Genomic DNA, 14,763 nt, shown 5'->3' with positions numbered 1-14,763 from the left:
ATTTCAAAATTTTTATTAATTTTTATAATTTTTTCTCATCTTTTCTTTGTTTTTCTTTTCTTTTCTTCCTCTGCGGACGCTGGCATTCTCAACGGCTAGTAACTAGCCACAGGAGAGAGCTGGCAAGGCTCACCCTCGCCAAAGACCGGCAAGGGTCGGCCTTGCCAGCTTTGGTTGAGCCACGAGGCTCTACGAGGCGACAAGACTCTGCAAATAACACGAGAATTTGATAAGACTCGACCGAACCTGGCGAGGCTAAGCCTCGCTCGAGACTAGCGAGGTCGGCCCTCACCAAATACCACCGAGAGGACCTCGCCCCTGCGAGGCGAGCCTCGCTTAGCTGGTCCTTGTCAGCTCTCCCTTGTGGCCGGTCGCCGGCAACCGCGGAGGAAGAAGAAGAAAAAAAACAAAGAAAAGAAGAGAAATGGAAAAAAAAATAAAAAAATAAAAAAATAATAAAATATTATTTAAAATTGTCCGCGTCAGTGCTGGCGGTGTCACGTAGTACGGTTAGCATCCACGTCAGTAATTTCTACCTAAAATTGGCTAAATGGATTCAATCAACATAATTAGACCCAATTTTGACTAGACTTTTATTCACAAGACTCTCTTTCTTTGTATGGATATCGAAGTGTCTCGCCATTGGAACTTGAGACTTTATTTATTGATTTCTAACACCGAACTTTATTTATCCGTGCTTATTGTATCACTTGCTAACTACAACTGTATATATACTCATAGATGAAAGCATTCAAAAATCAAGAGCCGCACCCAAATTTCCAAGCTTTTGAAATGCTTTCATTTCACATCTCTTTTCTTCAAACTCCTCAACCTTGTAAAGAAAGAAAGAAATAAATAAAAGAAACAACTAATACATCAAGCTTTGCACACCACACTTTCTCTCAGAAGTCATGGCTTTTGCAACTCTCGTCCTCCCTCTTCACCACCACCGCATCCATCACCTCGTCCATCTCACTGGTCTCACCTACTTCATCATTTCCTCTCTCCTATCTCCGTCGTTCCTCACCGTCTCCTCACTCGACCCATAATCTCCGAACATCAAGGTTGTCGTCCCGTCTTGGGTTATCTCAACTAATGTGGCGAGACCGCCATATCCACCTGTGGCCCCTCCAACTGGTACGTACCGCAAGAGAATCACCGCCGCCACTATCACCGCCACCAAACACAAGCGCAACATGCCCGCGAAGAAGATTTGCCGAAGGCTCTCAATGGCAGCTTGGAGCTAATCTTGTTCGAGTTCCGTTGAATTTAAGTTTGTAAGACATATTGGGTGGACCGCCCAAGATGGGCCAAACCCGGCCCGTGAGCCACAAGGGCCCACGAGGTAGTTATTTGCCTATCTATAATAGAAGGCACCTCTTGGAAAACAGATGTGATTTTCATATGTGCAAACACACTCCTTCGATACAACGTATTCTCTGCTTTTGCTTCGGAACACACGTGAGTACGAAAGACGATCGAAGAACTCTCAAGCGCAAAGTGGCACTTAATCTGTGACAATACCGGGTATGTTTGTTGTGTGATATGCCTGTACGATCGGTGATACAAGTTGATGATCCTTGGGCACGTTTTCCGCATTGATCGAATTCGTTCCGAATATGTTTCGAATGTGACGATCGGGAATTGAGTTTTCCCAACATTGGTATCAGAGCCCGTTTACTTGTTTCCCGATCATGCATGTGTACCGTCTCTTCCATTGAAGTGTATACTGCTTGTTTTTTCGTTTCGGCCTTGTTTTTGGTTCGTTTTCGTCGCGTCGCCGAACTGTTCATACATGTTTCGATTTTTGTTTTTCCTAAAAACTTAAATTTTATTGTATAAACAGAAAGGGCTCATCGAGACGAGAAAAATGATGGGCGGCACGTCGCCGGAGGACGCTGCACGCGCCCTCACGCGCCGGCAAGGCCCGTGCGCTCGACGGCGCGTGCGTACCACGCGCGGCCGTGCGAAAGGGCGTGTCGGTCACCGCTAACTGCCGATGATGACGTCATCGTGACGTCACCAGAAGCGGACCATTGACCCGACCCGAGATCCCGACCCGGTTGACCGTTGACCCCCGACCGTTGACCCGACCCGTTTGACCGTTGACCCGACCCGGTTGACCGTTTGACCCGACTCGTTGACCCGACCCGGTGACCGTTGACCGAACCGGTTGACCGTTGATCGGTCAACGTTCGGAACGGTCAAGCCGGTCGGACCGGACCGGTCAAGCCGGTCGGACCGGACCGGTTCAAACCGGCAGAATGACCAAGTTATTTCTTTCGACCCGTTCGAGCTCATTTGAACTCCGATTTGGACGTTCTTGGTATCGACGTGCTCGTATCGGAATGCTCTACGTTATGGTTTATTCATATTACATTTTTGCTGCACTTATGAATGTAAAAATGCACGATAAACCCTATGTACACATACTTAGGGGTGTATTTTTTGGCATTTTCTCTAGTATTTCTCTATAGTTTTTTGAAATACAAGTGCTAGATCATATGTATATGAATAAGCATTCCTTATCTTAATGTATCATGGATTATAAGTAATCCTTCGTTTTGTATTCGTTGCAGGAACAATGGTACATTTGAGACGCACTCCGATAATCCCCAGAACGGCAGCTCAAAAGGAGAAGCTTGAAAACCTAAGAGTCAAGCTAGCTCTTTATCGATGGGACTCTAAAGATGATATGATGACACACATCATCAAGGTCAACAAAATGATACAGGATATCATTTGGAACGGTTTTGTAATGCCGGAATATGTAATAGTCGGAGCCTTAAAATGCACTATGCCTGATGAGTTGGGAAGAATGCTTGATAAGGTTAAAGAAACCTTAAATGGTCCAAGCTATAAGATGCTTGTGGAGAATTTTGTGCAAGAATATATAAGGGTTGGGGCAAGAAGAACATCAACCCTTGCATTGAATGGGTTGAGGCGCAAATCATGGCCCAGATCTAGGGGTTTTTCCGGGAGCCTCTGTTTATGTTCCGAAGAAAATAAAACTTTCTAAAGAATTTTATGAGTCATTTCCTGTCTATGTGTTAGATTGGTACACTTGATGTTGTTCTTTTGGGATTTGGAATCAATTCTGTATATGTTTCAAGTTGTTATTACATGTTCTTAAATATTTGTAAATGTGTTATGAAATACATATATGGCTATGAATTTTTGTGATTTCTCATTTTATATTGCCATATCACATGTTATGTTATATGTGGGAAGTTCTTCAAAGTTTGTATAACTTTTGAAGAATCAATTTCTTTACATAAATGATTATGTTAATGGTAATTTCAAATTGGGTTTTTTTAGACGATGATTGGGAACATGGTGAACTTTCGACTCTAAGACCTTTTGTGAAACTATTCATTAATATGATAAGTTTATGTAATCATGATGCTGATGAAGCATTTAGATAGGCTTTAATAACTCGTGCGTATGTGTCTGAAATGTTCAGATACGATGGCTTCAGCAACTAAGAACATAATGGCTGAACTGAATAAGGGAGAAAAATTGAATGGTGACAATTATGAGATTTGGAGTCTCAAGATTCAATATGTGCTGGAAGAGCAAGAGGCACTCGAAGCTCTTAACCAGATTATGGAAGAACCTGAGGATGGGACAACTGCCCAACACAAGAGGGACAAAGATGCCTTTGCTGTTTGGAAAAGAAAGAACTCTCTTGCTCGCATTACGTTGCTAAGCAGCATGGACAATGACATCATGCGAGAGTTCGGACGTTTCCAGAGCGCCAAAGACATGTGGGCTGCACTGGCATCAAGATTTGGTCGAACTTCTGTGACCAAACTAAGACAACTCACTATCCGTTTCGACTCATATAAGATGTCTCATGGAAAGACCATGAAACAACATTTGAGGCAGATGTCGAATATGATTAGTGAGCTAAAGGATGCCGGGCACATACTCACTGATGAACAGCAGGTGCAGGCAGTAATCCGCTCTTTGCCTCAAAGCTGGGAGCACATGAAGATCCATTTGACCCACAATGAGGGTATCAAGACCTTCGAGGATGCTATGCGGCATCTTGAGCTGGAAGAGGATCGCCTCATGGCGGCTAAGCCAGAAACTGATATTTACTTTGCTGGTTTTAGCTCGCATGGAGTTTCGGGCTCCAAGAGGAAGCACCCTGCTGGGTCAAAGAAGTGGAAAGGCAAGGGGCCAAGTCCTTCAGGCAAGAAGCCGAGGCTCAACCAACGGGAGAAAGGAAAGCGTCCTTTCAAGAAGAACATTTCAAGAGTGAAATGTTTCAACTGTGGTAAGAAGGGTCACTTTGCTCGCGACTGTGGCGAACCAAAGAAGGTAGAAACCCTTAGCATTCATGAAAATGCTACTTATGTGTCTAGTTCAGTGTTTCTAACCGAATCTAATCCTTTGTGGACTGTAGACTCGGGAGCCACAGACCATGTAGCGAAGGACAGAGAAGCTTTCGTGGAGTTCCGACGAGTTCCACAAGGAACGAAGTGGATATACGTGGGGAACAATTCAAGAGTGGAGGTCAGAGGCATTGGCACCTGTCAACTACTTATGCGCGGTGGACGCACATTGTTCCTACATGATGTGCTATTTGCTGTAGAGATTCGTTGGAACTTAGTTTCGGTATTGGTTTTAGTTAGACTTGGTTTTAATGTAAACTTCCATAACAATGGTGTAGACTTGTGTTTAGGTACAAGTTATTATGGTTCCGGATATTTCTTAGATGGTTTCATTGTATTAGATGTTGACTATTGTGAAGTTAATGTTAGTTATTCCTTATTTACATCATCTGATTCTTATGAAAATGATGTGAACGTGTGGCATGCTAGACTTGGTCATATTGGCCAACAAAGAATGAATAGATTGGCTAAAGATGGCTTATTGAGCAATATTAAAAAGGTTGATTTGCCCATATGTGAGCATTGCCTAGAAGGAAAAACAACATGGAAACCATTTGGAAAAGGAACAAGAGCTGAATTTCTTTTGCAATTAATCCATACTGACATCTGTGGTCCAATGAATGTAAAAGCAAGGCACGGGTCTGTTTATTTCATCACATTCATTGATGATTATACTCGATTCGGACATGTCGATTTGATTTCTCATAAGTCCGAAGCTTTAAATTGCTTTAAAAGATTTATGACCTTAGTGGAAAATCAATTAGACAAGAAAATAAAAGCATTAAGATCCGATCGAGGTCGAGAATATCTGTCTGATCAGTTCAGAAATTTATGTGATGAAAAGGGAATAGAAAGACAACTGACTATTCCATATACTCCTCAACAAAATGGTGTTGCGGAAAGGAGAAACAGAACCTTAATGGAAATGGTTAGATCAATGATGGCACATGCTAACTTGCCAATCACCTTTTGGGGTGATGCTTTGTTGACTGCTACCAACATACTTAACCGTGTGCCTTCTAAATCAGTTGCTTCTACTCCATATGAGTTACGGATAGGCAGAAAGCCTGATTTAAGCTTTCTAAAATCTTGGGGTTGTGCTGTCTATACTCGTGAGTCTTCTCACAAGTATGGAAAATTAGGCCCAAGAGGCAAAAAGAGTATTTTTATAAGATACTCAGAGCACTCAAAAGGATATGTATTCATAGGTGAGCAAGAAAGCGGAAGTATAACTGAATTTGAATCACGGGATGTCACATTCTTAGAGAATGAATTTCCTAAAAAGGGTGAAGTAGGTGGTGATTACTCACTATACGAATCTGTGGATCGTGATAGTGAAGTTAGTGGGAGCATTGTGACAAATGGAGAGTTGAATGCAACCCAGTCTCAATTGCAACCACTTAAAGAGACGACACCACCATTATCTCATTCGAGTGGGAGCGCAATGGAACGGGGTGAATCATCAGGAGTACAGCATTCCATACAACAGTCAAGTCGTAATAGGATTCCCCGTCGACGTTTTGACATTGAAGGAGAAGCTTTCATGATCGCCCCACAAGATGAAGATGAGCCGAAGAATGTGAACGATGCTCTAAAGTGCCCTAATAAGGAAGAATGGATACATGCAATGGAAGAGGAAATGGAGTCATTAAGATCAAACTAAGTTTGGGAATTGGTTGACCTTCCAAAAGGACGCAAAGCCATTGGGAACAAGTGGGTTCTCAAAATAAAGCGTAAGGCTGATGGCTCAATAGAGAGGTATAAGGCTCGCCTTGTGACGAAAGGATATAATCAACAGGAAGGAGTTGACTTTGAAGAAACTTTTTCCCCTGTGGTTAGATTTACCTCTATTCGCCTTATTCTGGCAATAGTAGCTAGTATGGATCTTGAATTACATCAAATGGATGTAAAGACTGCATTCCTCAATGGAGAATTAGAGGAAGAAATTTATATGGAACAACCTGTTGGTTTCATTACAAAAGGCCAGGAGCACAAAGTGTGTCGACTATTGAGGTCGATATATGGCCTTAAGCAGTCTTCGAGACAATGGTATATACGTTTTCACAATGCCATAATGGCATATGATTTTGTAATGATTAGTGAAGACAATTGTGTATATATCAAAAGATTCAAAGATCAATTTGTGATCTTGTCATTATATGTTGATGATATACTAATTGCCGGAAGCAGTATGGAGTTGGTTAATACAGTCAAGAATTGGTTATTTTCCAATTTTGAGATGAAAGATATGGGTGAAGCTGCATACATTCTTGGAGTTAAGATTTCTAGAGATCGCTCAAAGAAATCATTATCCCTTTCACAAGAGACGTATGTGAATAAAATCCTTGAGCGATTTCGTATGCAAGATTGTAAACCAATAGATACTCCTATTGCAAAGGGCGAAGCATTGAGCGACAGAATGTGTCCTAAGACTTCACAAGAAAAGGAGCAAATGGAACAAGTTCCATATGCTAGTGCTGTCGGAAGCTTGATGTATGCTATGATGTGTACAAGACCTGATATTTGTTATGCAGTTGGAATGGTAAGTAGATACCAATCCAATCCAGATCAAGCACATTGGATCACCGTCAAAAGAATCCTGAGATATCTAAAGGGAAGTGCCGACTATGCGCTGACTTATCAAGGAAGTGATCTACACCTTGAAGGCTATACTGATGCTGACTGGGGAGGAGATTTAAAAGAAAGGAAATCTACTTCTGGATACGTATTCTTACTGAATAATGGCGCCATATCTTGGAGCAGTAAGAAACAACAGTGTGTAGCCTTATCTACAATGGAAGCCGAGTCCGTGGCTCTATCAGCAGCGGCACAAGAAGCTGTTTGGCTTAGAAGATTTTTGGATCACTTAGGTGTTACTGAGAATGCTGCAAACCCAGTATTGGTCTATTGTGATAGCCAAGCAGCAATAACGTACACTAAGGATCCCAAGTACCATGGAAAGACCAAACATATAGATATCAAGTATAACTATGTCAAAGACATGGTTGCATGAAAGGAAGTGAACGTGAAGTACATATCTACACAAAGGATGATAGCAGATCCTATGACGAAACCGATTCCTAGAGAAGTTTTCCATGGTCATGTGAGATCTCTAGGACTGTGTAGAATATGATGTACTGAATATTGTAATTTTCCCAGAATGTTCACTATTAATGAAGTTTGTTATTATCAATGCCTATAAGTTTGTATGACGTTTGTGAATGTCGATGCTGAGTGCATTATATTGAAAAGTTATGTCGGACAGATGAGAGATTAGCCCACTCACACGGGTAATCGCCTCTACTCACTATGTGATGAATAGAGATGAGACAGTTTTAAGCTTGTTATCTAGGTGATAATTGAGAGCTCAAGCTTGAAGCATGGACGTCGCCTTAACAGAATGTTAAGATGAGGACATATGGATTATTATGTCCGAAAGTGAAATGACCCACATATTTCACTTTACCTGTCTTTAATGCCAGATGTGAGTTCTGATAGATGCTTATGAATAGAGTAGATTGGTGAACTCAAGTTAGACATTGAGTATGTCTAAACTATCATATGTACGGTATTGAGAGTAAAGACATACGCTCTATGGAAAAAGGAGAGAATACCGTAATACGTATTTCATATTACGTATACATGGGACGACCGATAAGAGTTGGCAAAAATTTGTGATCTCAATTTTTAAGTCGTGTGAGACTCTTGAAGAAAATAGTTCTTCTCAATTAAAGTGCCCTCACGACTCTTACTTATTCTGAAAATTTCTATTCAGTGTTTGCTATCTTAGGATGTTGCCGATGATCATGATAATTCGTTCTAACGGGGCATTTCTAGAAAAGCGAGTTGGACTGAAATGGAGAGGTTTAAGGAAAGAGGAAGATCAATTTAATTTATGATGTCACATTCTATATTTGTATTCACAGGTCGACTAATTATGATTTTGAGTAAATCATAGTTGTGAATACAATATACGAGATACTAAAAGAGATCAAGAGAGATGAAAATTGTGACTGGTTGATCTAGGGAACTGCATACTAATTCTACTCTGGATAATGCCCAAATTTGAGCTGTTATATATTCCTAACAGATGTATAACAACGAGCTCTCGTAGTATGCTGGTCGCACGGATTATTTGCCAATATGAACTTTGCAAGGAAGAGAGTTGTGTTTAGCCCATCGTGGGTGAGTGGGAGATGTAAGACATATTGGGTGGACCGCCCAAGATGGGCCAAACCCGGCCCGTGAGCCACAAGGGCCCACGAGATAGTTATTTGCCTATCTATAATAGAAGGCACCCCTTGGAAAACAGATGTGATTTTCATATGTGCAAACACACTCCTTCGATACAACGTATTCTCTGCTTTTGCTTCGGAACACACGTGAGTACGAAAGACGATCGAAGAACTCTCAAGCGCAAAGTGGCACTTAATCTGTGACAATACCGGGTATGTTTGTTGTGTGATATGCCTGTACGATCGGTGATACAAGTTGATGATCCTTGGGCACGTTTTCCGCATTGATCGAATTCGTTCCGAATATGTTTCGAATGTGACGATCGGGAATTGAGTTTTCCCTACAAAGTTGTTCTTAATAAATTAATGCCTCGACAAGCATTCTCAACTCCTTCAACCTCGTGTCGTTATATCCGTACTAAGTAAAAATATATGGCGTTCATGTCGGATCGATATTTTGATTAACAAAAAAAGGAGGCAAGGGGTGATCAACTTTCTACACCATGCTTCTGTTTGCCTTCATCCTTGTTCTTGAGAGATAGATGAAAGACACTGAATCCTTTCCCAGTAAAATTTGACTAACAATAAGAATCATGGCGTAGAAAGTTGCTTACCTCGTTTGAGACCCACGAATCAGAGAAAATATTCTCTTTCTAATTGTCTTATTTTTTCCTCCAAACTTTCCTGGGAATCATTTTCTCAGTTAAGTCACTTTGATCTCCACAAATAATGGGTTATATAACTTAAGAGACTTCTAAAAAAAAAAGGGATTATGCAGAAAGATCAGTCAAACCTTTAACACCAACAAAAAAAAAATTGACTGATTGCGGAGGTGGAAGCGGGAGGGCCGAGGCGACTTTTCTCCAGCGGAGGCCACGAGGCTGAGGTGGAGGCGGAAGGACGGGGTCGGGAGGGCGGAGGTGGAGGCCGCGAGGCTTAGGCGACGAGGCGGAGGCCGCGAGGGGGAGGCGACGAGGCGGGAGGGCGGAGAAGGAGGCGGAGGCGGAGGCGGGAGGACGAAGGCGGAAGGTGGGACGGCGGAGGCGGAGGCCGCGAGGCTGGCGGAGGCGGTAGGACGGGCGCGGGAGGGCGGAGGCCACGAGGTTGAGGCGAAGGCCGCAAGGGGGAGGCGACGAGGCGGAGGCCGAGAGGGGGAGGCGGGAGGACGGAGGAGGGAGGACGGAGGCGGGAGGACGAAGTCGGAAGGTGAGAGGGCGGAGGCCGCGAGGCTGAGGCGACGAGGCGGAGGCGGGAGGGGAGGCGGAGGCCGGAGAGCGGAGAACGGAGGCGAGAGGCGGGAGGGCGGAGGAGGAGGCGGAGGGGGTCTCGGGACCCAGCCGCTGCGACCGGCCTTCCGCTTTTCACCGGTGGTTTCCGGAGCCACTGACGATGAAAGTGAAGAAGAAAAGCTAAGAAGGATGAGATGAGAAGAAGCGTGGAAGGGAAGGAGAAGAATGAAAAAGTAATGGAATTCAAACTAGCGTGAAAGAGAAAAGAGAGGGAGAGGGGGAGAGAGACACAACAATTAATGCACGCATTTATTGTTTCGTTTCCTTGCTCACGCCTCCTCTATAGGCACAGAGGAGAGAATGTCTCCTATCCTAGGGCGTCAGAGAAGAGCGAAACCAAATATAGCTTTATTTTTTTACTCCACGTCACAGCTACGTGTCTTATTATTAGTGGTCCACCTGGGTTTACGCACGCCACGTATGCACGTGACGTGGCGTGTGTAAATCACTGAATATTTTCTCCCAGCTCAGGTTTTTAGAGCGCATCCAAAACCCCTTGCCATGGCGACTTGGCTCGACACCCGCTCACTCCTCCTCGCCAAGCCTCGGCAAGCCCTCACCTCCCTCCTCTCTCGATCCCTCCCCTTCTCCTCCGCTCCGGCCTCCGCGCCTCGCCTTCGCCCCCCTCCCTCCTCCCTCCTCCGAGTCGCCGCGGCTCCTCCGCCCACCGCCCGCTCCTTCGCGACGAGGTCGAGGTCGGCTCCTTCGTCACTCGACGATCCGAATCCCGACTCGCGGAAGCGGTCCTTGGGTTGCGACTTTGAGCACTGGCTCGTCGTAATGGAGAAGCCGGAGGGCGATCCTACTAGGGATGACATCATCGATTCTTATATTAAGACGCTTGCACAGGTTGTTGGAAGGTCGGTGAGTTTGAGATAGTGGTCTTATCTGTTTGTCAGGATTGTTTTCTGTGTGGAAATTTGTTTGTTTGTGTTGCTATGGTTGGCAATGAAATGAACAAGGTTTGGTTGAGACCGATTGGATTTATCAGTCATTTTTCAGCTTAGAATTATCTATGCTGGACGGTGAAATGAGCGAATTTTCTATGCTTGCTTCCAAACGAGGTGTAAAAATAGGATGACACAAAGATATATTGCGGTCTGGTTTAAGTAAACTTTCAATCCGGTTAGTATTTGGTTTGCTGTGACTATTATGCTGTTTTTTGATTTAAAATTGGTTTTGACATGTAGGGATGATTGGGTTTGTTATTTTTTTTTTCTTTCAGTGCCTGGTGTGACATATTTCCCTTTCATGTGAAGTGAACACATCTTGAAATTGGTCTTCATTACAATATCATAGCTAGTGTGATAGTAATTATGAGAATGCTTATGAATGATATTTGGCGGGTACAGGAGCAAAAGTTTCTCGTGTGTTAATTCTTGTGCGAATGGTACTTGGAGTGATAGACCTTGCCTGTAGTTATTGATTATTTTGATTTATTGCTGTCCCTTTTATTTTGTCTAATCACAATTTGTTACTTGCTATTACAGTGAAGAAGAAGCCAGAATGAAGATCTACTCAGTTTCAACAAGGCACTACTATGCATTTGGAGCCCTTGTATCTGAAGAGCTTTCTCACAAACTCAAGGGTAAAGTTTCTTGGTTTTCTTTCGCTTCTCTTTTTGGAAAGTGTTGCTAATTTGTTCTGTTTTGTAACACAGATTTGCCTAGAGTTCGATGGGTTCTTCCTGATTCATACCTTGATGACAAGAATAAGGATTATGGGGGTATGGAAGCTTGATCTTCTAATCCTGCGATGAATTTGCATCCTATGGATTACATCCTCTCATTTATGAAAACCGCTACTAAAGTTTTCATTTCACTGATTCTTCATGAGGCAATTTTGCTGCTTCGGTTTTTTTTTTCTTTGTCGACTGTACTTACTTGACTATTATATGGATAGATATTGCACATGATCTGTTATGTTAATTAGTATTTAAATATAGTGATTAAGACATGAATTGTTAATTATTAACTGTTTAGCAGATAAGTTTGCTTAATGGAAACATGTTTAGAAAGAGAAAAGTTCGTTCCAACTGCAAATCTAGCCAAATTTGGCTTAGCAATGGACAAAAATGTCGTGTTTTGCCTTCATGGTTACTGTTTGAACGAGTCATGAGTTTATGTAGCAGCTTGAGGCCTAATTATTCTAGCATGTCAGTCCTTTGGTTACTGTAGGTATTATTATCATTTGCCTTTGCACTGCAGCAGCTCAATCAAGACCTAGCTTTAGTGAAATTCTTGCCTCTCTTTCGTGCGTTCTCTTGTCCATGTCATAATGTATTTTTTCCGCATTTGTCAGGCGAACCTTTTGTTAACGGGCAAGCAGTTCCTTATGACCCCAAGTACCATGAAGGTCGGGAGAGAAATATTACTCCAGCTGACAAGAGGAACTCGATTATTTATCTACCCGGTATTTTCAACAGATCGAGTAACTTTGAAAGGAGGAGGGAAAATATGCAGAGCAGAGATTTCCAAGGCTGGGACATGCCACCTATGCATAACCAAGGGTTGCAGAACCCTCCACCTCAAGGCAACATGCCCCCACCAAATATGGGCGGTGGAATGGCCCCACCGAGCAACTTTGGCGGGATGCCTCTGCACAACCAAGGTGGAATGCCCCCAAACAACTACGGCGGGATGCCTCCACGTGACCAAGGTGGAATGCCACCAAACAATTTTGGTGGGATGCCTCCGCAAAACAACATGGATGGAATGCTGCCCCAAAACAACATGGGTGGACCGCTGTCAAATAACATGGGTGAGATGCCACCTCAGAGCAATATGGCAGGGATGCCTTACAACAATATGGGTGGAAGGCCATCCCCAGACATGGGGGCTGCTCAGAACGTGGGAAGTTTTTCACAGAATCAAGGATGGTCCAATACTACGCCTCAAAGAGATGCTGGGAATATGCCAAACTATCTGATGCAGGCCAGATTGATAATGCCGCCCACATCGAAGACGAGCTCACTCGACCAAGGAGATCAGTCCGCATCCGAGCTCGACAAGTCGCTCGACCAGTCTTGAAGATAGGGACGCAATTCGAAGACCAAGAGTCTCATCCGCGAGTCCATGCTACAATAAAGTCCTTGTCTTTTCCTATACATTGGAAGCCTAAAAGATACTTTGGGATGATGAAGAAGACGTTGGGCATTTATCTAGTTTCTAGTTTCTAAGTTCTTTTAAGTTTTATGCCTTTTAAGGTCTTTAATGCTCTTTAGTCTCTTCATTTGTTTGAGTCTTTTCATTTGTTTATCTTTGGCTATAAAAGACCATCTACTTTATGTATTCGACAGACGAATTTGATTAATAAAAATTTTGCATCAAGCAATTATCTTGAACTTTGAAGAGTTCATACTTCTGAAAATTTAGAAGAGTTTTCACTCCATCGTTGAAGAGTTGGACATTTTCAAATCTGCATCCTTGAAGAGTTGCAGTCATCGATCTAGAAGAATCGGTGCCCTATCCACTTCCTTGGAGGCTTGGAAGAGCAACTAATGAAGTTCTATCTTTTCCTCTGTTCTGTCCCTTTACATCCGTCCACTTCCACCCCGATTTCACCCTTCATATAATGCTTATTTGAGAAAACTCAAAACAGAGAAATTGTTAATCCAGAAGTCTTTGTTCATTTGGCTTTGGAATCAGGTCATTCCGATTTGTATCGACGAAGTTACATCCATTTTCTCGAGCTTGAGCAGGACTGTAATTACTGTTTATCATGTTTCACGTGTGCAAGTCACTCTCCCGATCCTAACGTTCGAGTAGCCTACACCAGGCTGCATCATTTGGTATCAGAGCTTTGGAGGAGAGAACCATGCCGCCAAGACAAGCTAGACGTCATGGAGGCAGAACCATCCCACTGAATGAAGTGCATACGCTCGCTAACAATTTGCAACAACATATGCAACAACAAATTAATGAGTTGATGCGAGAAGTTAAGCGTCCGAGGGTGGAAAGAAACAATTCACCACCTCGTTCCAAGACCGAAGATTCTAATGGTGACTCTTCATCTTCGGAGAATGTTCGACCATTTCACAATCGGAGGAATGATCGACGTCACGAGCAAAACATTTGTGAACCGGAGTGGGAAAAAGAAGTTAAAAAGGATATTCCGGAATTCTCAGGTAATGATTCTCCTGAAGAAATTGTTGACTGGCTAACACTTGTTAATGAAGTGTTTGAGCATCGAAATATTCTGGAGGATCGTCGAGTCGAGATCATCGCTATGCGATTCAGAGGTAAAGCCATCGCTTGGTGGAGGCGTGAGAAGCAAACTCGCCAATCCGTTGGCAAAGCGCCAATTACCTCGTGGAGGAAGATAGAAGACAAGATCCGAAAGTATTTCCTACCTAAGGGATACAAGAGAGAGCTCTATCAAAGGTACCAAAATCTGAGACAAGGTACGCGAACGGTGGACCAATACACCAACGAATTCAATGAGTTGGTGATTGGCAACAACATTCAAGATCCGGAGGAAATGCTTGTGAGCAAGTACTTGAATGGCCTTCAACTTCATATTCAAGATGCCCTGGAAGTCCTTGATATTTAGGACTTAGGAGATGCACACCAACGAGCACTCAAGGTGGAGCTTTCTCGCTCAAGGAGGCAACAATCCTCTATCATGACCAATCAACCCGTTAGGAGTACCCCCGGCACCACCAAAGTTGCTGAGGCTACGACGCAAACCGCTAGTAAGTTTCCTAATCAGCCCAACATTTTTAAGCAACCAACTACGTCCGATATTCGTTGCTATACTTGTGGTGAGTTGGGTCATCGTGCTAGCAATTGCCAAAAGAACAAGAATCGACAAGCCGGCAAAGCCTTCTTAGTGGATAAC

General features: G+C 43.3%; 1 protein-coding gene and 1 pseudogene across 1 annotated transcript; one reads left to right on the top strand and one right to left on the bottom strand.

The window, feature by feature from the left end:
* Positions 1 to 9,422: 9,422 nt before the first annotated feature.
* On the bottom strand, positions 9,423 to 10,173 carry LOC115664970 (formin-like protein 14). The gene is made up of 2 exons (XM_030586848.2): positions 10,170 to 10,173; positions 9,423 to 10,018 (listed from the first exon to the last, which is right to left on the bottom strand). The coding sequence occupies exons 1-2, from the start codon at positions 10,171 to 10,173 to the stop codon at positions 9,423 to 9,425; spliced, it is 600 nt and encodes a 199-aa protein (XP_030442708.2).
* Positions 10,174 to 10,388: 215 nt separating this feature from the next.
* LOC130136730 (multiple organellar RNA editing factor 8, chloroplastic/mitochondrial-like) lies at positions 10,389 to 14,475 on the top strand (annotated as a pseudogene).
* The last annotated feature ends 288 nt before the right edge of the window (positions 14,476 to 14,763 follow it).

This window comes from Syzygium oleosum, unplaced genomic scaffold, assembly GCF_021117445.2.
Source record: "Syzygium oleosum isolate NSW1041296 unplaced genomic scaffold, Sole_v2.1 Sole_v2.49, whole genome shotgun sequence".
NCBI lineage: Eukaryota > Viridiplantae > Streptophyta > Magnoliopsida > Myrtales > Myrtaceae > Syzygium > Syzygium oleosum.
The sequence above is the reverse complement of the archived record's forward strand: the minus strand, read 5'-3'. Positions and strand labels throughout refer to the sequence as shown.